General features: G+C 38.9%; 2 protein-coding genes across 5 annotated transcripts in view; one reads left to right on the top strand and one right to left on the bottom strand.

Moving 5' to 3' along the window:
- The window catches only part of CERKL (ceramide kinase like), a 119,006-nt gene extending 104,213 nt beyond the window's left edge, over positions 1-14,793 (top strand). For all 3 annotated transcript variants that reach the window (XM_040971816.1, XM_040971815.1, XM_040971814.1), the window contains 8 exons: positions 7,608-7,682; positions 8,622-8,799; positions 8,878-8,937; positions 9,849-9,874; positions 9,964-10,057; positions 11,542-11,638; positions 13,990-14,168; positions 14,721-14,793. In XM_040971816.1, coding sequence (XP_040827750.1) covers positions 7,608-7,682; positions 8,622-8,799; positions 8,878-8,937; positions 9,849-9,874; positions 9,964-10,057; positions 11,542-11,638; positions 13,990-14,168; positions 14,721-14,793 — 782 coding nt within the window. The remainder of the gene's footprint in view (positions 1-7,607; positions 7,683-8,621; positions 8,800-8,877; positions 8,938-9,848; positions 9,875-9,963; positions 10,058-11,541; positions 11,639-13,989; positions 14,169-14,720) is intronic.
- The window catches only part of ITGA4 (integrin subunit alpha 4), an 80,479-nt gene continuing 67,059 nt past the window's right edge, over positions 13,952-27,371 (bottom strand). For both annotated transcript variants that reach the window (XM_040971812.1, XM_040971813.1), the window contains 10 exons: positions 26,429-26,524; positions 25,709-25,788; positions 25,241-25,330; positions 23,174-23,264; positions 21,211-21,318; positions 20,267-20,392; positions 19,455-19,574; positions 17,592-17,690; positions 17,118-17,237; positions 13,952-16,748 (listed from right to left, as the gene is read on the bottom strand). In XM_040971812.1, coding sequence (XP_040827746.1) covers positions 16,650-16,748; positions 17,118-17,237; positions 17,592-17,690; positions 19,455-19,574; positions 20,267-20,392; positions 21,211-21,318; positions 23,174-23,264; positions 25,241-25,330; positions 25,709-25,788; positions 26,429-26,524 — 1,029 coding nt within the window. In that variant the 3' untranslated portion in view covers positions 13,952-16,649. The remainder of the gene's footprint in view (positions 16,749-17,117; positions 17,238-17,591; positions 17,691-19,454; positions 19,575-20,266; positions 20,393-21,210; positions 21,319-23,173; positions 23,265-25,240; positions 25,331-25,708; positions 25,789-26,428; positions 26,525-27,371) is intronic.

The following is a 27,371-nucleotide window of genomic DNA, read 5'->3' as shown; positions in this document are numbered from 1 at the left end:
TGTGAGGGATGTGTGGGCCACATCGTGTGAAAATTCTAGCCCCACTGGTTAGCTCAAGAGTTGGAGTGGTGATGGACTAAGCCAGGTGTGACCAAGGAGCCTGCCATCAATCACAGGTAAAGGAACTCCCAATAGTCTGGACTAGTCAGGGCAGCAGCACCCAAATGTGCATCCTGAATAGGGTGTGGGGTGGGCCGGGCTGCAACATTCACCAGCTCATGCAAGGCCAAATGGAAGGCCAGATTGCGCTGGGCACTGGCCTAAACCCAATGGCATGTATGAGAACTGGATGTGGGAGTGGATTACGTGGAGGAACTTGGGAAACTCCCCTGGCGAGTCATAGCTCCCGCTGGTGAACATGTGGTCGAGACCTGGGGGTCGGACAAGCTGGGAAAAGTAGCTCCAGCAGCTGGCAAATACGTCAATTGGTAATGGAACAGGGTAGATCAGGTAGGACTGAGCAAACCTTAGCCCACAAGCAAAACTAGAGACTAGGACGGAGCACAGGTCATGACGAGCTAGGCTCTTGTACCTACTGGTCCACATGAGCCAGGGACGCTAAGCTACAGTGTCTAAGGCAGAGGTCAGGACAGGTGAGGGGCTGTGCCAAGCTGAGTATCTATGGCTGGGAACAGGCCCAGTTGGGGAGCCAAGGGGACAATCCTAGCTAGGTTGAGGTTCCCACCAGTGGGTGTGTGACCTGGACTGGGGGTTGCGTTCTGATCTGGAAACGGTTGTAGTCTCCCTTGGCACAAGTGTGGACTGGGATTGGATGCACCGAGCCAGGCCAGACCCCAACACCCTCTGGTGTCCTGGAGGACCGGGATAGATGTGCGATGGACTAGGCAAGGTCTCAATCCCCTACTGAGCCATGTGTGAGCCATATATGTGCATAGACGAGCCATGACTGGGCTGAAATATCCAACAACAAGAACCAGTTTGGGTCGAAGGCCAGTCAGGAAAAGAAAGCCATTGTTCCTGCTATGACAGGAGTTGGACTGAGTAGGGCTGGCTCATGGACCCACTGGTAAGTGTGAAACCTGGCATTGGGAGAGGTTCTGATAGAGGAGCCTGGGCAACTCCTCCGACAGGACACAGACCCTGCAGATAAGTGCAAGAAACATGATAGGAAACAGTCCAGAACAGGCCATGGAAAGTTACCCACTGGCATACAATTGGCAGGGGTCGGGGGAAGTCCAGCCTGAATCTGTCCATGTCATCCACTGGCAAATCCAAGCACCAGAACAGTGTGGGTCGAGTCAGGTGTGGTCGCAACAGAGACAAGTGCACAATACGGAATGCCAAGGTGAGGTCGCCTGTACCGGTAGGGACCACAGTGCCCAACCAGCACGTGTGAGAACAAGGAAGGGAGGGGGCAAAACCGGCAGGGGAATAAGGGAGGGTTCCTTTGCTGGACAGCTACTCCTGCTGGAGAGCGTGGGCTGGGATGGGGGCAGACCAGACTAGGCAGGGCTACAATACCTGTGCACCTCATGTGGCCTAGATGAGGGAAAAGCCGGGCTGGCGTATTATTCCTACTGGTGCAAACAAAATTAGAGTGGGTGAGGGTTGTTTGGGCTTAGCCACAGCATCAGCTGGCAGAAGCTGGCACTGGGGCTAGTTCTATCAACTCAAACCACAGGACTATCTGGAGAGTGCATAATCTGAGAGTGGGAGAGGCCTGGGAGGGAAATAGTGGGCTCCTCCCTCTTGGGAAACCACTTCCACGGGAGGGCATAAAACTAGGACACCCACTGGGGTGGAAAGGGGTGTGGGACAGACTGGATCACTGCTACACATACTGGCAAACCAGGGTAGGGGGTGGTGGGCCTGGTGGGGGTTATTGTGGGTCACTCCAACTAGGCTGCAGCTCCCACTGGTTTATGTGAGGGCCAAGTATGTGCTGGGCAGAATCAGGCTGGACTGCAACACCCATCGGTTCCAGTGGAAGTCGGGAGTGAAAACAGAACCAACCCAGCAATTGCAACCACCAGATGATCGGGGTGATGGACGGTGCCAGGCCCTGTACTTGCTAGTACATACAAGAATCTGGTCTGAGAACACTTCAAAGTTTCTTTGGAGATCTCCACAACCAAAATGCTGGACTCAGAACCCTAACCAAGAAAAGAGAGGAGACAGAACAGGTCAACCAACCATCTCAGCTATATCTTGGCAACGAAATTCGGGACAAACAGAGACTCTATGATGGAGTATGTCAATCAGTGGATTCTTCAAGGACCTCATAGTGCTTGGAGTGTCAAGATTGGAAGCGATTCATAACAGTTGAAATATCAAAGCCACCTGAACAGGAACCTCAGAGCATACCCTACATCCGGGACCTGGGGAGGGTGTGAAATTGGGTGGGCCTTCTCCCTTAATACCCCCCCTATAAACATGAAGGAAACTATATGGAAAAAATGATAGTCTTACCCACTTTCCTGTAGCCCTTGAACCTTTTCACCCTAATTAACTACGTAAAGATTGTCAATAAAAAAAAATAAAGAATTCCTCGTGTTGGTCATGAATGGCTGTGTAGCAAAAGTGGAAGGACGGCTGTCCCCAGAAGCAGGCACTTGATATACAGTGGGCTACACAAACTGGCATTTACTCTTACCTTGGTAATATTTGAGATTTTAAAGGAATAGCACTGAATTTTAAAGCTGTTATGCTTCTGAAGCACATTTCTGATTTTTCTAAAACATATTCACTGGGTATTTGCCATTTTCTTTCTTTTTTTTTTTTGGCAGGAGGTCCAACATGCTGCCAAAATTCTGGTTGTTGGGTATTTCATCTTGCTGATGTCACGTAGTAAGAGGAGAGTGTTATGGTGGGATGTATTGCATGTTGAGGACTCTGTGCCTGGTCAGGACATGTGATAGAAAATAGGAAAAAGAGGTAGGTTAGAGGTTTCTGTGTTGAACTGCTTGCCTCCTGGAGATAAACATCCCAGAGGGAGAGAGTTTAGCAAATTACTCCACAGAGCCAACAGACTAAGCTGCTGAATTATGGTCAGAGTCAAAGGGATCAGATGTGGCGAAGCCGGTATTTGAACTGCTGGGCATTAGGAATGCTGTTTGTTGCTATGGGAACTAGTGCTAAGGAACTACAGAGACTTCGATTAAAAGTGGGGTGGGGAGAGAGGAACACCCGAGAGGACATAAAAATAAAAAAAGCAATCCAGTATTGTAAAACAAGACTCAATCCACATACCGATGGCTCTGAACCATATATTGCTACAGAGTTCACAAAAATAAATCTATGCTTTCCAATTAATTTGAGGAAAATAAAATATTGCTGAGGGACTGTTAATTTCTATATTTCAGGCAAAGAACCAAAGTGTAGGTGCCATTTTCATGAGAATTTTAGCTATGCTTGACTAGGAAGTCATTACATCACATTTATCTGTTTGGATGTGGGCGACATTAACAGCCTTATGAATATTCATGGTGTCTGGTTAATTAAGTTAATTGTTCTACAGAAGTGCTTGCACTTCCAAGGACAATTTTTTTTTTCCTCCCTGATTTCTGCCTGGTATTCCATCAGTGATGCTTTCCATGAATTGCTACTTCTGCCCTTACCTTTGGTATTTAGCAATTTTTAGCATGGCTTGGAGAGGGGTGCTAGGCATAGTTACTGGTATTAAAAAGGAAAAATAACTTCCTGAGCTAAGTAGCATGTTTTCTTTGAGGTTTGGAATTTGGAGCTTTTGTGAAACACTGACCTTTCACCAGTATTATGTGTGTGTAGGATGTTTTTACTGGCATGAAGACATCTTTTTAAAAATAGATTCATTTCCTGAAACAAGATAGTATTCTCTTTTCAGATTTTTCTGAACCAAAAAAAAAAAAAGCCAGGATAATCTAGATTTATAATTACTTGGTAGTCTTTCTTACACACTTTCCTCTCGAGGGTAATGAATCATGTTGAACAGGTAATGTAATTATTCATGAGCAGTATGTGACTCAAAAAATGTCTTACTTCTGAGCAAACCATTATCACTGTCAGGCTCTATAGCACAGCAGTTGGAAAACCTGAGAGAACATGAGAAAAGGCCATCTCAGTCATCATAAAAGGGTTTGTGTTTGGGCATACTTCAGACCGCTGGCAAGCGAATGGCCTTTATTTTCTTGAGTCATGATGTGTGCCATTCTCTATTGCACATGACAACATTACATTCTGTTTTTAATAGCCTTTCTGGAGGAATGCTTTTATGGTCTCCTCCTAATTAACCATGGTAATGGAGGCAGTGTATTTCATGGGGTACTGTAATTCATTGATAATCTTAAATATCTCTCTCTAATTACATGGCCTCCTCCAAAACCTTTAGCGTGAATTTGATTGGGAAGCAAAATGAATGATTTGTTTCCCCCCTCTCTCTCCTACCTCTTGCAGGTGAATTAGTGATTAGATGACTAACCAGCAGCCAGCAGAGTCAAAAGATGATTGGAAAGGTCTTGGTAAAGATCCGTGGAGTACCAGAGTCCTAGCTCTCAAATTTTCAAGTGCATGTGAATCACCTTGAGAACTTGGTCAACACAGATACCCTTTCCGTGTATGTTAGGATTATGTGAGCTGGAAGTAGAACTCAGGAATCTGCATTTTTAGTAAGCACCCAGGGATTACTGTTGGTGCTAGGTCATTAATCATATATTGCAGGCAAACATCTCACTCAAACTATGCATATTTGTATGTCACCCAGGAATCTAGAATCATCCAGAAGTATAGAAGCTACTGAGACTCAGGTGGTACTTTAAACTTCTTTTTAGTTGAACTTATCTCGATTAATTACTGGTTTAAACACTAATTGTTCATTTTATTTAGAAAGAGAGGGGAATCTCCCACCTTGTAGCATCCCCTGGCCATCTCTTGGACATCTCCTGCAAGGGCAGTAGGGTCCCAAGTGCTTGACTATCATCCCCTGCTTTCCTGGGTGTCTTAGCAAGGAGCTGATTGGTAGTAGGCCAACTGGAACTGCAACCAGCACTGTGATGTGAAATGCCAGCATTTTAGGCCGTGCTCAACTCAGTCTTCCACAACACTGGCCCCCTTTTAAATCAAAGGTAACGTTTTTTTTCTTGCTGTTTTATGTGTCTCTTGTGTGCTCTTTTAAATTGTTATTTTATAAATATTTTCTCCAATTTTCATTGTATTGTTTTTTCATTGTGTGTTGTTTTTTCTATGGTGTGGGGCCTTTTAGTTTGAGGCAGCTTTGTATGTCTATTTTTGTTTTCTACACAAGTTTTGGATTTATAATACAATAATTGTGGGGCGGGTACTGTTCATAAAGCCTGAAATGCTGGCATCGTTTATGGGAATTGATTGCAGTCTGGCTGCTGCCCTTGTAGTCCCTCTTCCTGCAAATGTGCCTTAGAGAGCAGCAGTGGATGGCCTGAATGCTTTGGCACTGGCACCCAGTGGAGAGTGGAAGATTTTAATACAAATCAAGTTGTTTGCCTTTGGCTTTGCATAGCCACAGCTGTTGCAGTCAAATGGAAAATATTTTCTCCATTCCCCCTTTCAAATAAATACATAGGTATTTTTTCTAAAAAAAAAAAAAAGAAAGAAAAGAAAGAAAGAGTTGCACCCCAGACTCATGGCAGGGACGCTTTTCCATATATTTTTCTTCATTAGTTTTACAGCTTTGGGTCTTGTGTATTATGTGAAATAAGCACCTGATCTCATTCTTGTGTACGTGCAAATCTAGTTCTTGCCAAGTCTTGGTGGTTTTTGTTTTTGGCACTTTTCTAGAAAAGGGGTTTATTATAAGTTCTGGAGACTACTTCTGTGTTCTATCGCGTTGGTCTTTGTGTCTGTTTTTCTGTCAGCACCATGAGCATTGGTTGCTACAATTTTGTAGCAGATTTTGAAGTCAGGTGCGGATACATCCAGCTGTGCTGTTTGTTCACCATTGCTTTGGCTACTTCTTGTTTTTGTGGTTCAATTCAAATTTTAGATCTTTTTGTTTATGTAACGAGCCATTAAAATTTTGATAGGGATTGCATCAACTGAATAGATTGCTTTGCACAGTACAGACCTTTTAACAATATAAATTCTTCCAAGCCATGATTGTAGGATATTCTGTTTGTGTCATGTTCCATTTCTTTCAGCAACATCTTCAGTGTACAAGTCTTTCACCTTGTTTGTTAAATTTACTTCCTTGGTATTTTGTAGTAGCTATAGAATACGGGATTCTTGTCATGGTCCTTGTTCTGGATGCTTTATTGTGAATACATGGAAATGCTACTCCTTTGTTTCCAGTTCAATACCTTTTGTTTATGTCTCTTGCCTGATTCTCCTGGCAAGGACTTCAAACATCATGTTGAAGAACATGACAAGAGTGGGCGTCATTGTCTGATTCTTGATGACAGAATTTTCTTAAGCACACAGGTGTTGTTATTCCACTTGACCTTGTGCTGTGTTATGACTAACAAAGGTCAGAAAGTAACTTGATTTTTGGTGAATTGGTTGGAACCTGTTTACCAACTGATAAAGGTGAACTTTTCTTTGGATAATTGTTAGAAGTCTTGTTTCATTAGTCATTAGAATGTATTAATTAATTATTAAGCAATGCTTAGAAATGCACCAAATAATTATCTTAGTGATATCATAGATGATGCTATTGAGCGATCCCAGCTTCTCCAACTAAGTACCTAAGTACCCATCAGCACAAAGTGACAGGTGCTACTAAAAACAAAATCCTGAGGAGTCACTGTTGCTTCTGTTAGAACATACTACACTCATGCTTATATAGCTTTTGGCAATTACTGGAGTTGTCTCCCGCATTTTATGGGAGAAAAATCATAGTTTGACTTACTGCCTATTAATAACTTTGAACCCTAATGTGCTAATATAACTGTCAAGAAATGGTGAGATTGGCTGGCTGGTATTGTCATATTCTGAAGTACAAATTTCTCTAAAGATTTTAGTTAATGTAAGTGTTCAAGAGCTCTTTGTATATATGCTGCCAAAAAAAAAAAAAAAACCATCCATGTGCATCCTAAACTATCCTAATGATGGTAAAAAATCAGAAAGAGTGTCTCATGCAAATTTTTCATGTCATAGAAAATAACATGAAATTAAACAATTTATTCATTTTGGAGACCGTTTTTCTATCAGACCATACAAAGGGAGTTCCATGTGCTTGAGAGTTGTCACTAAAATTTAGTAAATGCACTTAGGGCATGCCATTTGCATTTCACAGGATTGCATGTTCTTTCTTCTTCTATTGTATGGATTTTGTCTTACTGCATATCCGTCTCACTTTCCAGAACACTCTTCGATCATGCAAGGTATATAGAGTACACTTTGATACAGCTAGCATTTTGCGATAGAAAATAGATAAGCAGGATTAAAAACAATCGTAAGAAGCTAACACGAACAATTCGATAATTTTTAAGTTAATCAATGATTCCTCAGATACTCCTGCAAGCATTTGTGCATTTAGGCTGTGAACTGAAAATTAGTCTGCTAATGTTTGAATCCACTTTTCTAATTTTACGAACCTCTGTTATTCTTCTGCACATTTCAGTGATAGTGATCGAAGACACAGACATTAACTTGAAATGTATGCCTCACTGATGGCACATGATTTTAAATTGCTTTGGCAGGATCAAACAATGTGTTGGTACATTCTCTTTGTGGACTCCCTCACGTGGTTACTGCAACTTTGCGCATTATCATGGGTAAGATTTCTTCCAAAGAAAGTTATGTTTTATAAGGAAGTTATTCTTTTTTATTTAAAAGGGCAATTTTGTTTCTCTACCCTAAGAAAAAGTGATATCTTTGTCTCAAGGTTTTGATAAAATGTCAAGTAGGTAGGACTACGTTATTTGAAGGGCCCATCTTTTCAAAATACTTGCTTTGTAAAGAACAGTAAATAAAGTCTTGGTATAATCTTGCTTAAAAAATCCTGTCATGTAGCAGGTGTTTGGTGCATGTGCTCAGCTCTTGCTGGGGGTGGCTACATGCCCCTGCCAAGGGCACTGGCTGGAGTCCTGACCCTGTTCTCCATCTGAGCCTCCTGCTGAGGCACACCCTCAGTGCTGTGGGCAAGCAGTGGGAGGGAGATGCTTGATGACTATATCTTTCAACAAATTTTTTTAAAAATAAAAAATACATAATTCAAAATCATAATTTTTAACAGATCAAAAAAATTGTGCCTATTTAAATATATCTGATATTGCTTTTTGTACCAAGATTCTAAACTTGACTTGGTACTAAAAGAAAATGCAAAGTAAAAGGTAAACACATCTTCCCGTGCACATTCACACGTTTATTATCCAGTTGTTAGAAAGCATACAGGCTCAGGGAAGTGTAGTGAAAACTACTATTTACTTTGCACGTGTTCTGTAGTGTCACTTCCTTAGCCATGCTTTGTATGAGATAGCAAGTTTTAAGCCTTACTATTCCATGTTTCTTTACTTAGTGTCTGAAACAGTTACAAATGAACTTTGTAAGCGTTGCAGATAGAGAGATGAAGAGAAAGTAAGGATACTCATAACTGTATATAGTACCTGGATGTACTCTCCTGTAAGTAAACAAATACGCTGTGTGTGTCTGTAGTTTTGACACCTGGCTGTGCTGTACTCATTGCCTGACTAACGTTCAACGTGATGTTCAAGGAGACCTCCGACCCGCTGATGTCTGCACCTTTAGTACCACGGGCAAACTTCTGCGCTTTGGGTTCTCAGCCACGTTCGGCTTTGGTGGAAGAACTTTGGCACTGGCAGAAAAGTATCAATGGATGTCCCCCAACCAACGAAGAGATTTTGCTGTAATTAAGGCACTGGCAAAACTCAAGTAAATACTTACCTTCAAACAAAAATTCTGTATCGTAAGGCCAGTGAAGAGTAATAACACATTTCTTTATTATTTCAGGCTGGAGGACTGTGAAATATCATTTTTGACATTTGACAGTTCTCAGGATATACAAGAAAGGTAAGAAGGAACTCAATGTAACATAGAAACCAGTATCTTTTCTTCAAACTGTAACACATTTTTATATGAACAATTTTTCTGACTTCCTGTCTTTGGTTATTTTTCTAACGTGAGTACTAATAAAGCCTGTAGGATCATGATCTCCAGCAGATTTTGGTACGTGTATAGTTTGAGTTATATCTTCAGAAACAACCACTCACTCATTCACCTATATACCCAATATCTGTACATTTGTTAATTCAATGCCTATTTGTGTGCCTGTTATAATACCAGATGCTTCACATACAACAGTGAATTCAAAGTAAGCAAAAAGTATGAGCAGTTTTGTCCCTCATGAGAATTTGAGTCCAGTGTGAAGCACAGATACTAATCACAGCCACACTAAAGAATGGTTATATTCTCTTTAATTTTTTTTTTTAAATTGGGTCCAACACAGTGGCATAGCAGGCTAAACTGCTGCCTGTGGTGCTGGCATCCCATATGGTTCCTGTTTTGTATCCCAGCTGCTCCATTTATAATCCAGCTTCCTGCTTGTTGCCTGTAAACAATGGAGGATGGCTCAAGTTCTTAGGCCCCAACATCCACATGGGAGGCTCAGTGAAGTTCTTGGCTTCACACTGGCAAAGCTCCAGCATGTGGTCATTTGTATGTGGTCACCCTCTGTCCTTCTCTCTTTAACTCTGCTTTGCAATAAAAACAGTAAGGTAAAAAATTTAAATAGTTGTAATAATACTAAGCTACATTTAAATGAAGCAGCATATTAACAGTAACTACAATGTTCATTTATTTTTATTGTCTAAGAAACTAACATTTATACATATATATAAAATGCTGGATTCTCTAATTTTCTCATATTGAATAGGTGCTTCTTTTGTTGGTGTGACATGTTTTGTTGGTTTGCTTTCTTTCAGGAGGGAACAAGGCTCTCGAGAATCTGGTAGGTCCAAGAGTATCCCCGAGAGGACCGGTTCTGTTGACCTTGAGCTGTGGTGAGGCATCATAACTGTTCACTTTAATTACTTTCAGACTATAATGACCAATGGCAAACGATCCAAGGGCAATTCTTGAATGTCAGCATTATGGCAACGCCCTGTTTGTGTTCAGTGGAACCTAACCACAGGTTAGTGTGTTTACTGAATCATCGATCCTTGTCTCTAAATGAAAATTTCTTGTTTAATTCCAAACTGGCGCTTAGCTAGCTAGAAGCTTGGAGACAAGTAGTCTGTCTAGCGATTTCTCATTGCCATGGGTTGAGAACCATTGTGGAACTGCAAAAAAAAGATCAGAGAATCACTGCTGTTTTCAGTTTTGGTGTGGTTAAATAACACTTCCTGGGTTTCAGTGACCCCTTGTTCAGTTATTCCAACATAAATACACTCTGTGTGTGTGTGTGTGTGTGTGTGTGTGTGTGTGTGTGTGTGTGTGTGTGTGTGTGTGTGTGTGTTTTCTCTGCCCAGATTCAACTGGAAAACATTGAGACTTTTATGGCTCTTTTAACTGTAGAATGTAGATCTCTTGCTCGTTCTCATTAAGCAAATGGTGATTGTTGATCTGGCAATATTTGTCTTCCAGTTGTGAGATACAGTACACTGAATAGTTTCTCTAGAATTGGAATAAAATTGTGGCCAAGCCCTTTGGCAGATTTTAACATTTTAGTGATTCGTTTCTGCTTCTGTGCCTAGTTTTTCACCAACTTACATTTCGCCAATGTAAAGGTTTTAATCTCTCTCCATGTCAACTAACCTGAAGGTGGTGGGCAGGGATCTAACGCCGTCTGCTGCAAGGAGCTCATGTGTGATGATCATTTTGTTTCTCTGTGGCTTTGAGAACATCACTCGAACCTCAGACTGTCCTTTCCTGGTACATAAAATTATTGAATGACAAGATAATCTCTAAGGTCACTTCCAGCTCTAACTTGATCTTGCACAATATGTAAACAGCTCCTTTTTATGTCAGTGTTAGCTTTGAGAATAATGTCATATTGCATGGAGATCAATCTAGGCATCATTTGCCTACATTTCTGCAAACTGCTTTTTAAAGCTAGATGCAGTTACAAATGAGCTGTTTGAGTACTGTATCACTCCCCTGAGTTTTCATTCTCTTGTGTGAAACGGTTATGCAGGATGAAAATGTTCAGTCATTTAAGTGTTTGTGGCAGCATTTGCTCATTCCATTTTTATCCAATAAGGACATTTTGATTTCTTGTCTGATGTCATTTTGTTTCCTGTTTATATACCAATAAATCACACTTTAGAATTTAGAAAATGCTGGTCTATGTGTTATAGCATTTGTACATATTAACTGTTTCTGTAATCTTTCATAATTGCACTGGATTTAAATGCTCTTGATCTGTGAGTATTATGCACAATGGCTCATTTTTTTTTAAAGCCCTGAAATGAGAGCTTGTGGGAAGGAAAATGGTGAAATGAGAACACTAAGGCCAAAGTCCCCATTCTTAAGATATACATAAGCAATGTCTTGCCATGATATTTTATCTAGTACTTCTAGTAAATATTGAACTTGTTAAAAGAAATAATATGGACTGATTTCTGATGAAGCCTTTTAGTAAATGCCTTAATGTCAAAGACAAATATTCAATTTTAGAATAAACAATGGAGGTATGGCTCTAATAATTGCGCGGGACACATCTCGGCCAGAATTTATAAAGCATTTGAAGAGATACGCCAGTTCAAAAAATCAGGTATAGTAAGTTCTTTTTGTTCCTTAATTCTGCAGCTATTAATCATGGAGATGCTGCAAGGGTTGGCATCATTTTCTTTGTAATGTGTTAACCTATTAAAAAATGTGTATTCAGGAATTTGAAAGGCAGCCTTAGTCAGAATGTCTATTTTGGAGATATAGCAGTTTATGCACTTTGATTTTGGCATTTGATTACAGATCTCCCTGCATTTATAGATTGAGATAGATCACTTATATGTATTTAAAGCACACTTTTAGATAGATACTAGTTATTGAATGTTTACTACATGCTGTCTGCAGATTTTGGATGCAGTTATTCGCAACTAATCCTGGAATTATGTGAAGTTCTTGAACTGCTGAGGCTTAGATTGTGTAGATGTGGTGTTAGACCCAGAGTATCACACATTCTTATCCTATAACGTGGGAGCTGGACGTAGTTAGAAGGTAACAGGTGAGGAGGGAAAGGGCAAATCGAGCATGGATTTGCAGTGGAATCTCCCCATGTAACTGCCTGTCTACAAGACTCACATCTCTGCTTTGGTGTCGCTTAAACCTGTACTGGGCAGTCTTTGAGAAAGAGTTCTTTTCTGCATTTGCTTAACAACTGTTTAAGCTGGGAGCTCTTAATGTAGGGACTCAAAGAACCAGGCAGATGGCATCATATAATCCATGTGTGGCTCAGTTTTTTATTCTGTACAAACTGAAAATCTGTGCCTTAGTTTTTACATATGTTAAGTAAGGAAATTGGAGAAATACTACTATTTACTGCTAAAGTTTTACATTTGTGCAGAGGTTTAGTGGTGAAGACACTCCTTGCTTGCTAGCCTCCTATAGGAGAGCCTGGGTTGGGGTTCTGGCTCCAGTTCAAGTCGGAACTTTCTGGGAGGCAGTAGGTGATGCCTCCAACTCTGGCCATTCATTCAGGCATCGTGGGTACAGTTTCTGTCTCCTGTCTTTGGCTGTGACAGGTGTTTGGAGAGTGAACCAGTGGATGGTTCAGACGCTCATTCTGTCTCTCACATGAGAAAACAAATTACATTATTCACTGATGCTTAGATGGAGGAAGGAAAAAGCACTATGAAGACAGAGTAGTTCAAAGAGCTCAAGTAAAACTTTAACATGGATTTTAGCACAGTTTTGAAGTCCTGCATTGCTTTTTACAATGTTGATTTTGAGTTTTTGAGTACTTTCGTCTGCTTAATTTGCAAAAAAATGCCATTTCTCAAAATTAATAAGTAGCTATTATGCATTTCCATGAAAGTTATTTCATTACTAGGCAAATGAAAGATACAACTTGAACATTCTAAAAAGGTTGCTAAGAAAACATGATGATCTTGAAACTTATGCTCATTCATATATATATATATACACACATATATGAATATACATGATACAATTCCATAGGCTCTGGGATTTCCCTTACCCTAAGTCCTCCCCCTGCCCTGCCACCATGGCTGATTTCCTTTATATTATTACAATAGTATAGTCCTTTATATGCAGCCCTAAGTCCATCATTCTGCTGTTTAAGTATAGTGGCAGACACTCCAGCATTCTACTGTCAAGATATATTTAATAGTTTCATTGGGAGCCCATCTTTGATTTGAAAGCAGATATGCATACATTTGTATCTTCACATAATAGTCTCTATTACAGTTACATAAAATTTAAAAATTTACAATGCCATTAAGTTAAATAACATGCTACTGAATGACCAATGTGGTATTGAAGAAGTAAAAAGGAAAATTTTCTCCAAGAAAGTTTTTTCTGAGAAAGGAAACTATTTTGCAGAAATGAAAATCAAAACCCATGCATTGTAACAAAAACAGTACTGAAAGGGCTATTGGTCTTATATTTTGCATGAAGGTTATTAGAACATAAGATATTTGTCCTTTTGGGATTGACTTATTTCACTGGTCTCTAGTTGGGAGCATTTGGTTTCAAATGGTGTTATTTCATTCTTTTTAATATGCCCATTCTTAACTGGGGATGAGGCAAGCAAATACGCGTGTGGAAACAAGTGATTTGCTTTTTCCTCAGGATGTACTTTTGAGTTTACCCTCATAAGTTTTGACCCAGGTTCTTCTGCATTAAATTCCAATTGGGAAAACATTAAGTAGGCAATTTTTCATACATATGAACTGTCTTAAGACAGGAATTCCAGCCATTAGAGCTAGCTGAACCAAGAAAGCTTGAGGAAAGAATCCTCCTTCGTAGCAAACTGAGCATCTCTGAACTTAGAGTTATGAAGTTACGAATGTCAGCATGTGGGTAAATATTTGTGAGAAAAGACATAGTGAAATGTGCCTGGCAACAGTTAAATGAAACACAAATATTTGCATTTATTTTATGTAGTTCAATTTTCCATTTGTTGAGACTTACATTGTTCAAGAAGTAAAAGTTTGTCCGAAGAACACTACGAGTGGAAGTAACACAGAGGAGGAGGAGAAATCTTGTAGAATTGCTTCAGAAGAACATTTCCCTTGGAATGTAGATGGCGATTTATTGTGGGTTACATCAACAGTCCATGTTAGGTAAGTATTGTGATTTTATTGCTTTATTTATATTGATTTGTTCACACAACTCACAGTATAATGAAAGCCCTCTTTTTTTTTTCAACATAACCAACGGGTTGCTTTGCATTGAAAAAAATCAATAAATCAGAGCCCTTTCAATAAACCAAATCCCAATTTAAATGTATTTACCAATTCTTAGGTAGAGCTATAGTATTTTTCTTTTGGTTGTAAGTTTCTGCTTTGGTATGCTAAATTATTGTACTGTGTAAACTGTCTTTATACAGATACTGAGTCTGGGAAAAACAGTCTGCTTATTTTATACAGTTTTACTTAAATAATAATATCTGACATCCAATTTAGGGGCAAACACATTCTCAGAGCATTTATGACTCCGTGGGTAAAGGCATACTTCCAATGGCACCAGATGGGTGTTCTGTAGGCAAACTGTTTCACAGAGGCAATGAAGAGAACTTCTGAGCAATGTATCATTGTGTGCCACTCATTCTGATATGTGAATGCATCTCTATAAAAAACTGCACTGATTATAAATTGTTCATATTTTCTTTATAGATTGCATCCAGGACTTATCAGTCTTTATGGAAGCACCATGGAAGAGATGAGTGATCCTAAAATTACATTGTAATTGTTTAGTTTCCACATTCCTTTTATAATGAGGGAATATGGTTATGCTTTCTATTGATGCAATTTTTTTCTAAAAGAATTTTTTGATATTACTAAAGCTAAAAAATGGAAAAATTCAAATCGTGTTTTTAAGCTGCTTATTGGAACTCAGCATAAACATTTCATGAATGCAGGCAGCAGTGTTTAGCCTGGATAATGCATTCTTTGCCTTTCAGGATTTGTGCTTAATAAATTGTGACATTAAGTTTCCTATAGGCTGATAGACAGGATGCATGGGGATACTTTTAACTCCTTTTTCAGTATAATCAGGGCAGTTAACGCAGAGACACTGGATTTCTAAATCATAGGACTAGCTAATAGAATTTTTCCAAAATGTTGACAAGACTACTTACCAAAAGGCAATTAGGCAACACAGCTTGCAGACTGTGCAGTTCAGCTAGTGGCTGTGTGTCCCCTGTAACTGAGCAATCATAGCTCTTAATGCAAGAACCACTTTACGCTGAAATGTTTCATCCATGACTTCATTCCCGCGAAAGAGCTCTTTTTGTACAAGACACATTCATGTTTTATTATAACAGTTGATTTCTGTTGATAACTCTTGAAATCTGAAGAGGGGCCCAGTGAGTCACAGGGACCTCATATAAAGAAATTTTTGCCCTCTAATTTGATTACTTTTAACAGATGTTTAAAATTTGACCACAGCTTTTTTGTTTTTAACACATATACAGTTAAGTTCTACAGTCATCAGTAGCTATAATATATGAAATAAATATTACATTTCCATTTGCAAATAAAGTATTAAAAGACATATTAAAATCCCAGTGGAACATCACTCTCAAGACTACTTGAGCTGTCACATTTACTATAGAGAAGTTAAATTGATGCTTTTCAGTTACCTGTGAATTTCGTCTATCCACTTCCATAGAGAAAGCTTTCATAGATCTTATCAAAACGCTTGAAAAGAAAGTAATATCAAAACATACTGACCACCTCTTTTGCACAGCTTCAACCTTTAAAATCATCATTGAGGTAAACTTTTTCATGTTTTTGACATCAGTGTGTAATGGCTAAAGTGCAAGAGTAATTTCTCTTGTTTAGAATATAAATTAGAATAGTATAAACTGACTTTAAAAATTTTCCTGGGAACTCTTGGATAAAGTTGTGCTACACAGGAGACTATTGGATTTTAAGCTATTATTAAAATGCAAGTACACAGAAAGACGGCAGGGAAAAACCCATAGCTTGATAAACAGGAATTGCCCAGAAGTCACCATGCAAAACTCATCAGTGTCTAAGTTCATTCTGAAGTTTGCTCCTCAGGCCTATGATATCCATAGACTTCTGAATAAAGGAATTGTTGGCACAAGTTTCTCAGGACATATTACATATAAGTCTGTAAAGATGAAACCAGTTTGCTGATGATGTAATCCTTACAAATTAGAAAAATTGAGAACAATCCTTTGAAATAAACTCTTTAAAAAGATTTAGACGGTTTCCAACAAGTCTAATGGAGGGATGTATTGAGACGAATCACTACCCATCCAGCAGGGCTGATCAAGGTAAGCACATAGGGCTAATAATTCCTTAAAAGGAAGATAATTGAGTCACTTTATCTTCCAGGATTTGCTTTTCTTGAATAAGCTGAACATTTTAGTGTTTTTCTACCTTCTTGACAGCAGGCAGATTATCTGTATATACTCACACTTTTGCAGTTTTCTTTCAATCATTGCTTGGATATTGTTTCCTGTTGCATGAAGACAATGTCACAAAGTCATGAGCGAAAAGTACTAGGAAGAAGCTTGAATCAAATTCATGTTTTGTTGTAAACAGTGCCTTTTAGAGTCTTTTCAAAATAAGTTAATCGTCATTATTGCTTTTGCTGGTGACATAACTCCAACTGTCTCTTCTAGTTTCTTCTTGGAGGATAGATTTGTATTGTCTCTTAAAGAAGCCAGCCTGAAAACACCATTACAGAATCATTAGTGATGTCTGAGGTTGAAACACTAGCTAACCCCTCAGCACTATTTCCCAAATGATGGCCTGTGTAATCCCAATCATGAGAGCTCTGAAAGATGTAACCAATAAAAGTAAGTCAACACATTTTTGCATACCTTAGTTTGTCTCCAAATTAACGCTGGACTTTTAAATGTTAAATTCACCCAAATATTGATACTACTAGATCTGAAACACTTTGAGTATTACCAATGAGATTAGTATTGTGTTATCGAGGACTGATTCAGCATTACAGTGCTGAATGATGATTTGACAGACAGAAGGTGACTTTGGAAAAATAAAGATGGTATTGTAAGTACGTTAAAGTCTTACCTTCCACATGACATATGAAATCAATAGAAGTACTAGAAGTCCAAGTAGCAAACTACTGGAAATAACCACTATATTGAAGTGACGTATGGGTCTTTGATGATGTAGTCCTTCTAATAAAACCTATACAAATCAAGCAAAAATAAAGAACCACCGATTTAGGAATTTGCTGACATTTTCTCAGAAACCCCTCTGTAGTCTTGTGTGTCAGAACTGGTCCCCATCAGTCTCCTGCCAACACCACACAGGAAAGGCTACTAGCAAATGCTTCACTCAGTAAGCTTCCTTCCATCAATCCTTTTTTCTTTTCATGGCTGCAAAAATCACTTCCCACAAGAGCAGTGTCATTTTGTCCCAGAGATGAGAGGAAATGACAACAGTAAGTGAAATATTGATGGCCTTGCATGATGTGATCAGATGTGCCCATCATGAAGTTCCTCCCAACATTTCCCCCCTACAGTGGAAGGGTGATCTTACATGCGCAACATTCTCATCCTTGTTTAGTTCAATAACTTTTGGATGTGGCTCTGGAAAAGCTGTGGCTCTTATTTCAAACTTGAGTGCTGAAGTCTCATCCTGTATAATAAAATAAAAATCAATGACTTGTGAACTAAATCCAAAAGAGCTTTACACGCCTTAGGGAAGTTTTTACTGTTTCTTTCCAAATTCCTTTTGCCTTGAAGTGCCAGGCAAAGATTGCTTGGGCTTGAAGAGATGCTCTTGGTATTAACAAATGTGGCATCATTTCTTTGAAACTTATTGAGTATGGCTACTTTACAGATAATTATTAAACATCTCATAAGTTACCGACATAATGTCTCTTGAATATTAAATAAATTTTAGCCTTAAATACTCCCTTAACTTTTGTAGATTTACCATTTACTGAAGGAACTTTGTAATACAGATTCAATGAAAGTTGGAGATCTGTAGATAGAACACTTAGGATTTATTAATAAACACATTGAGGGGGGCAGGAAAAAGAATAGATTATTTTGCCTGAATCCTATGGGCCCCAAATTTCATAAATACTGTATAAAAGCTCACATAAGAGTTTCATCTAGATCCAGAGAACATGATACTTAGCAGGAAGGATTTTAGGAGATGCAAGTGCATATAGCAAGTCACTTTAATTTCTAGCACAGTTGAAACTAAAAACTGTAGTTGCTTTTACAGTGGATTTTTCTCATGACTGCCATATGATAATCTCAAACCCTCCCCTTCAAATTTCTTGGCCGTACTAAGCACTTGTAGAAACCATCTTGGTTCCTTCCATATCTTTGCTATTGTTAATATGAGGCAGAACTGTTTTTCAAATGAATTTTCAAAAGAGGTATGTGGAACATGTTTGAGAAAGGGTAGTCTTTTCAGGGAATGGTGCTGGTAAGACTGGACCCTCGTCTTTAGAAGAATGAGATCCCGGACTCTCACCACAGACAAAAACCAGCTGAGGATGCATCAATCATAAAGTTGTTAGAGAAAGTAATCCAAGACAGTGGTATGGTTTCTTGGTTAGTATCAGGGAACAGATCTATACAAATAAGGCTGAAGAAATCACAAAGACAGGAACTGGAGAGACACTCAGCAGTGGGGGAGGACTGTAACTGCAATCTACTTATCAAAGCATAATGTTGTAGCAATGTGTCAGCAACTCAAACATCAACAATCGAAAAACCATCAGTTAAGGCATGGGCAAAGGACCTGACTAGACAGCTCTACAAATGTCCAACAAATCAGTGGGAAGAAAATGCTCTGCATCAGCAGTCATGAGGGCACTGTAAATTGAAACCACAATGAAGCAGAACACCTCACCCAGAGTCAGAATGGAAGAGATGGTAGAGCAAGGCAACTGTTAAACTAGTGCAGCCACTAAACAGAACACTATGGAGATTGCCTCAAAGTTTAAATACAAGTGCCATATGGTCCAGCAATCGCAGAGCTGGGTATATATAGCCAAAACATGTAAAATCATCCAAAATAGAGAACCCATCAAGGTATTCTTCATCAGACTAAATTAGGATAAAGAAAATATATGTGCATCGTAGAATACTATTCAAGTAATATAAAATTCTGTCCTTTGCCGCAAAGTGCATGGAATTAGAAGCTAGGTTGAATAATGACAAATAAACCTACTTATATTCTATAGTCTGTTTCAATCTTAACTATCATGAATTACTCAAGTCACACCCTTGGTACATGTAGATAGCTGAGATCTATAAATAGAATTTGAGTTTCACAACAAAATTTCATTCATAGCTTATTTGTCAAATGATTACATACCAACTAATCTCTATAAAAGGCATGAATTAACAAATCAAAGTCGTTAACACGTCTTAGACTTACCATTTCTAAAATAGATGGTCGGCCTTCCAACTGAATGTGAACACTGGCTTCCTTTCCACTGTCCATTCTCCCAAAATTACACAAAACACTTAAACAGTGTGGATCTGCTTTTATGCAAAACTTAAAGAAATACATATGTTATGTGAGAATTTCCAACACTTAAACAGCATTCTACATTGAATCTTGAGTGGCATTTATAAAATTGTGGAAGCATGGAATTAAACATCTGCTTTCCTTAGTGGCATTTAAATATCTTGCTTTCAACAAAACAAATGTTTATTTTGAAAATCATAATTGAAACAAAGTAAACTGGAGCATGTGTTCTCATCATTCTTACAAACTTAACCTTCTAGGATAGAATTTAAAAGATTCCTAATTAGTGTTTTGCTAGGTTACATATTCTGGGTTATAGGAGAACTTGGATCATTTGAAGGTGCTGATTGCTTCCCTCATTTCACATCTTAACAAATTTATAGATGGAATGAAAATTGATTCATGCTGCCCAGGTGAACGCCTAGGCATTCTGCATGATAGTTGTTAAAGAACATTTGTTAGAATTACTTTCATATGTAAAAATAAACTTCTAAATAAATGCATCTGTTTTCTTATAAGATGTGTTTTTCATGAACGTTTGAGACCTTCGATTTAAGCCTGACTCAGTTAAGCCTCCAATCATAACTGCTAACACTGAAGAGAAACGCCCGTCACTGTATCCCTCCCACCCATCCTCTACAACTTCAATCTATTGACTTGTGGTCTTAAGTGTCTCACTACTTTTCTGTTCCAAAGTACAATGGAAACAACAAACTTACCAACAGCCTCTTGTCCGTCTTTGACAAGAACTTGAATATGCCTTTCAAGGTCTCCACGGCACCCTTTGCCTGTTCTAATGCACACTCCCTTGGATAGGTTTCAAAGTAGCATTCTCCAGTAGTGGGCTATAAAGATGGTAAGAGAAATCTTTCAGTATGAGGAAGCACACACAAAGCATGGTTTTAAAAGTCCCAATTGCTTATCTTTTCTAAAATCTATCAAGGATAGATTGCATTTCTTTTAAGGCATAAGACACATCAAATAAAGTTGTTCCACTGTGCAAATTCTTCGAAAGGTTTATTGGAAATAGACTAACTCTCTGCAGCCAAAACAGAAATGCAGCAAAGTTATCGAGGATTTGAATATATCTCCTAGGCTCAAAAATGAGCCTCTTTGTGGAAATATTAAGAAAAGTTGAACATTGGCATGAATAAGTTAAACCATATGCAACAAATTTAATATTCATATAAAATATTGAAACTATTGCTCAGCCCTCCTTCATACATTTCTTGTGGGCAAGAAACCCCCTTGGTTTCAAGGAGACAAAAGCAAGCCTGATGTAATGAACACAAAACTATCACTTCTTAAATGGTTTCCACATTGCTTCATTTTCAAAACCTGTAATTGTCATCTTCTAATAGCAGATTCAAGATTTATGGGGAGCTACTGCCATGCATGTATGTCACATTTTAATGTATCCTAAAAGTATACAATACAGATAGAGGGACATAGTTCTGTTATTGCATATGTCAAATACCGAATACAGTCCCACTGTATTTCTACAATGTATATTCAGTAAGTGCTTAATGACTGCATAGCTTCCAATAACTGATTTAAGAGAAATCTCCATGCTTGCAAGATTTTGCAACATGGTTTGCGTTTCTTTTAATAGTTCAGGCACACTTAATGAAGGTCTCATAAGAGGAACACTTTTTTTTTTTACCTGCACATCCAAAATGTTGAACAGCTTATTGGTTTGAGGTATAAAAGAATTCGGTACCATTATTTCCATGCTAACATTTGGAGCCACGCCAATGCCAGTATTAATAACCTGGTAAGGCAAGGTTGAAAAAAAGCAGTTTTCAGTGATTTTCATAATAAATATGAGGTCAGAATTCACTGAGCTTGTAGGTGACCCATGGCACTCCTGAAAACATTTGTAATGTTGGAATTTTGTAGTTGACAGCCGAACAGTGGAGGCAAAACACCCATAAGTCAGAATTTTAAAAGTGCCATAATTTTTAATTCTGTTCACAAGCTGTATTCCTTTTTGGCATGGTTAGTTTCTTCTAGAAGAGCCTCAAGAATGATACATCAAGCAATATTCATTATATATTCTTAAAATAGCAGTGGTCTTCTTAACTCTCCTGAGAAATAGGCTAATATTTACCAGCAAAGAAAAATTTTTGTAATGTTCCCAAGATGAAAGTTACAAAGTTTCAAAAGTTTTGACTTCCAAATCCTTTGTGTTACAATCCCTCCACATCAACCAGATAGTTTCAAACTCTTCAAAAAACAGAGTATCACCGAATTCTAGTAACACAGGTTGAGCACCTCTCATTTAAAAGGAGTCATGTTGGTTTAACAAGTATTTGGGCACGAATTATGTTTTTGGATTTTGAAACCCTTCAAAATGAGAAACACATATTTTTACTCCCAAGCATTCTGAATGAGAAATACTTAGCCTCTTTTTTAAAATGCACAGGGGATATTTTGTTAGTGTTGATAAACTTGTATACTGTACAGCTCTGAAAAAGAGGATCAGGCAGAATTTATCCCAAGTTCTTAAGCATAAAACCAATATAGTGAGTCCAGAAAGGCATATACCACAGAACCTGAATGGAAAAGGATGATGGGCAAACTTGCAATGATCTTCTGGATGTCATAGAAAGGGTGCTACAGCAGGGAAGTACAGGGCAGATACAGAGGGAAATAGCGCAGTTTCCTAATTGTACCTAACGGTGCCCAGTACTACTGACAACATCTTCCATATACCAGTCCTATGCAGTGTAAGTTACTTATTATGAACCAAGCCAGTTCACCTAATAACATCTAAGCCTCCAAGAACACATACACAGACTTTACTAAGCGATATAAATTTCTGCAACCCCAGTCATGCCATGGTTCATTAATTAAAACATATTAGCTAATTACTAAACCGTAAGTTAGTAGACTTTGTGACATTCAACTTGGTTTGTTTTACTTTATCACAGGACAAACCACCATTTAAAACACACACTTTCTTTACTTGGCAACGTTTGGGCTTTTACAAAGTTTGAATGAGAACTAGGGCGCAAGTATTCTGATGTAGCATGCTAAGCTTCTGTCTGTGATGCTGGCATCCCACATGGGCTCTGTGTGGAGTCCTGACTGCTTCACTTTCAATCCAGCTCTCTGCTGTAGTGCCTGAGAATGCAGCAGAAAATGGATCAAGTGTTTGGGCCCCTGCACCCACTTGGGAGATTCAGATGAAGCTCCTGGCTTTGCCATGGCTGTTGTGGCCTTTTGAGGAGGGAATTAGCAGCTGGAACATTCTTTCCTCCTCTCTCTGTAACTGTCTCAAAAATTAAGATAAGAATTCACGGGCTTAAAAATTGTTTCCCTTGGTCTATCCTATTTTCTGTGTACTTCTCTATCAGATTCAGCTGAACACTCAATTTTGCCTCTTTTTTGTCCCTGTTCCTGGAAGCTCTTTGCCACTTATCCTGTTGGGAAAGGCAAGGCAGATGGGAGCAGAAGCAGAAGAGCTGGAGAGGAAAACATTTGCAGTCCAGGGCAACAGCCCTTTCCAGACAGGGGTCACTGAGGCTGAGGGATGCTGCAGGTGTAAGATGTCCCTGGGAAACAATGCAATGACAACATCCTTTCTGGTTGTCCCAAACATCACCATAAGCCAGTTCACTTACGTGGAATGTGAGGTTCATTTTCTCAGTCATGCATGTTTCATGCTCATTTTCTTCACTTGAACCATACACAAATGAAGTTGGGTTGACAAACCTGGTTAAAACACACACAGAAATGTGATTACCTAGCTTATCTAATGAGGTGATATTAACAGTGCCCATTTTTAAATTATAGCATTTTTTTTAGCATTACCATGCAATACTTTGTTTTTAACCTGAAAATTTTAAAAATGCAATTTGGGGAACATTTGCCATGACCTGGCTCACAACCATCTGTTCTCAATGATAACTCCTTTATATCTTACCCAACTTGCCTTGTTTATTTTGCAGATCCCTTCAATGAGCTATGCAAATCTGACAAAGATGAGATCAATATTTAGCTTTTCTTTAGGACTCTTATGTCTTCAGAATTATCTAACCCATTTCTAAGTTACTTCTTTCCATTCCCCAGTCCCTGCATGTTATTTGTAAAGAATCATAAAACTGGAGAACAATTCAAGTTGATATATCTTTTGCTAGGATACAAGTTTGATTAGCCATACAGAACACCTTAAGAAGTTTGTGGAAAAAATTGAAAAAAGTTTGTGGCCAGTGTTGTGGTACAATGGGTTACACTGCCAGCTATAATGCTGATGTTCCATTTCAAATCCCAACTGCTCCATTTCCAATCCAGCTCCTTGGTAATGCACTTGGGAAAGAGGAAGATGACCTAAGTGCTTGGGCTACTGACACCCACTTGGATGGAGTTCTAGGTTCTTGCTTTCCAACTAGCCTACTCCAGCTGCTGAGGGCATCTGCGGAGTAAGAGTAGATGGAAAATCACTCTAACTTTCCTCCTCTAACTCTGCCTTTCAAACAGATAAATACATAAATCTTTTTTTTTAAAAGATCAGTCATTAAAATATTTGGAAACTCAAGAGACTTTCTCAGAATATGAGATTCTACTTACCTTTAAATCCCATCTATTCCCCATGAACATTTGTTTAGAAGTATTCTAATATGCACGATCAGAAATGAATGTTTTCCTCAGGGAAATTCCTACTCCACTAGTTTCTCATATTTAGCAGTACCAAATGAGAAACTCATTAAACAAGAATGGAATTAGAAATATTCAGGTGTAATTTAGGCAGTTAAGAAGAAGAGAACACTGCTTGCCCACAATAAGGTGATATGAATACTGGGGTGGGGGGCAGTGGGGCATGAGGGCACCAGGCATTAGCCAATGTATGAGGGCTGGCAATGTAAACCATTGAGAGCCAGAACACAGGCAATCAACTGCCTTTTCCTATTGAAGTGAGTTCCTACATTCTGAATGGCCTCCTTTTTATCTCTACTTATCTCACGAACCTGATAACTCCATAACTTTCAGAGGATGATATTTTAGGCTTATAGTTGTATAAACGGTTTACATAGAGAACAGTAAGGAAGCCTCACCAATCTGGTTCTGAGTCTTATCAAGTGCTATACAAATGAATTTTAAAACAAAAACTACTAGCTTAAATATATTCCATTGAAATAATTAAAAGATCATCTCCTTCAATTCTCCACTTAGCGCCCCTCTAGCATTATAAGAAAGCAATGTGTTGGCAACAAAGCTGTAGTCCATGAACTCTGCCATCTCGAAGCCTGTAAGAATGGAACACACATGCCCTGGAAACATCTCTCTCACCTCTCAGTCCATTTGCAACTTAGGTAGATGTAGGTTCTGGAAAGCAATGATATGGCCAAGGCCACGTCTTTTAGCTTCACACTGCTATACACACACCAGGTACTCCCTAACCCTGGGAGGTCTTGCTTTGCACCACCTACAACTTAAAGGCTGAGCAGTGCCTGGTACAAGCTTACTTAGATTCCTCCAGTTAAGAAATTGGCTACTGCATTGGTGACAATTGTAGACTGGCTTACAATATTGAACAACTAAGCTAGGAACTGCAAGAGTGAGGCAACTGCTAAGAGGTTAGAAACAGTACCCTTTTTATTTTATATTAAATATGGCTTTGTCATTAATGTAGGCAGTAACAGAACTGACAATGAACTCTAAAATTTATGGAGGGCCTTTTACCTACTTACCCATGAGCAGTTAGCATAACTTCATACCTAAGAGGTATTACTAAAGTCACTTTGTTTTGCTTTAAAGTGTCCGTTTCCCCTTCATTTTTACTACAAAAAAGAAAAGAATAAAATTCTGTTAGAAATCAGGCAGAGGGATCATCTTTGGAGAGAAAACTTATTATAGCCTGTGGATATCAAACGTTCTTAGAGGTTAGTTTATATAGCACTTTCTAGAGAGGAGGAATAAGAGTGGATATTTTAGAAAGAAATCATTAGGACAGGGTTAACAAGAATCTGTCATTGTTTACGTTTGTCATTTGCTTTACATGCTAGATAGAATAGAATTGGGTCTGCTGTGTTTTGCTTCTGATTCTTCATTGTAAATGATGCAAAAACACAGCTCTGCTGTTCTTAAAGGCCCTACCCCCACAGCCACAGGACCGCATTTCCTCTAGTACAATTATTTTATTCCACAGTGAAATGTACCATGTGGCATGCACTGAGATGTTGACATCCTCTTCTGCCCTGCTGAGCGAGCTCACATCTAGGAGGAAGCTGATCTCCATCTGTAACACACAGACAGAAAGCTCTATTTTTAAATCGCCGACAATACAATTTTATAATGTAAATGTTAGTTTTTCTTAATAGCTTATGTTCGCTGGAATGAACGTAGGATGAAATGACCCTACAGGACATGGTCGTCTTCTTCTGGCAGGAAAAACACAGTTAGCCATGGCATAACACAAGCAGCATTTCGAGACAAAGCCAATTCCGGGTGTGAAGACAGGCAGCACCAGGCTGTCAACATGAGAAATGCTTTCACAACTCGAGTGAGGACTCTTGCCAAAACACACCTTTTTGTAGAGCAGAGGTAACATGCCTGGCAGATAGAAGCTCCTGGCTTGGAGTGGGAGGGTGTGGAGGAAGGGCGAGGAGAGGAGCAGGATTCTGACTGACACATTCACGTGCCTGTCTTGGCATATGCATGTGTCCCCCCCCCCACCCCACTTTTTTCAAATAGCAAACACTGCCAAGAATATAAAGCTCAAAGATTTCAAGCCCAATTGGTTTAGCTTTCATTTCATCATGTAACTATGTACTCCAAGTCACAAAAAATTATACTTTTGCATGCAACATGAAAAGAGTGGAGAATAGAATAAAATACACCCAGCTAGCAAACCAAAACCTCAACTGCTCCCCACTTACCCTGGACAGATGATCTACATATATATAACCAACGCTGCAGTCAAGTTTTACTAGGCCGGAACTTTCTGTGACTTCACAGTTTATTTGTTTTTCTTCCTAAAAGTAAACAAACAAAAAAACCCTTAGTTTGTTTTTTAATCGAAGAATTAGTTTGTAACTTACATTTAAAAGGATGGTTTTTAAACAGAAGATCATTCCAGAAGAATTTACTCTCCTAGAAAAGAACTCGGTTTACTTTTAGGGAAAACAGACATAAATAAATAATATGTGAAGATATGTGTATATCCTAACATTCCTAGACATTCTACATAAAAACTTCCTTTACTTTTGCTTTTCTTTCATCTTGCAAAGTCTAATTCCTTGAAAAATCATGAGGCAAGGAACAGCAAAATATTTCCTTGGCCCTCTTCAGTCTCATAAGACTGTGTTTGAGGCATGTAATTACAATAACTAATCACAATTGATATGTTTTAGAAACATATTGCTTGAATACCCCCCTTACTTCCTTGTACAGGCTCCTGATATCCCCCGAGAAAGGGGTTAAATTTGTCAGAGGCCAAAGTCCTCTCTCAAATGCCCTCAGTGTGAAGAGGTGAACCCCATACCAGAGCAGAGTCAATGTGCGAACATATACTGAAACTTTTCTCAAGTCAACCTTGTAATGATCCTGCTAATGAACCTGACACCTCCTAGCTGAGGCACACAAGTAAGAAAAGGCCTCCAACTGCACCATACCCTTGTTAGCAAAAGCGATTGTCTCAATCCTGGCCTCAGTTCAAGATGTTGGAACTTGTGGAAAATTCCTGGTTTCGATGTGCTGCAAGTCTTATAGGAGGAAAGATGTGAATGTGAACTTAAAATGAAGAGCAGTGAGTGGCAGGCCGGCATGGACAAACACTATTGCAAAGACCCCAGCATGTCACACCACCAGCCTGTGGCGGTA

This window comes from Ochotona curzoniae, unplaced genomic scaffold, assembly GCF_017591425.1.
Source record: "Ochotona curzoniae isolate NIBS_2020 unplaced genomic scaffold, NIBS_Ocur_1.0 contig_2210, whole genome shotgun sequence".
Lineage (NCBI taxonomy): Eukaryota > Metazoa > Chordata > Mammalia > Lagomorpha > Ochotonidae > Ochotona > Ochotona curzoniae.
The sequence above is the reverse complement of the archived record's forward strand: the minus strand, read 5'-3'. Positions and strand labels throughout refer to the sequence as shown.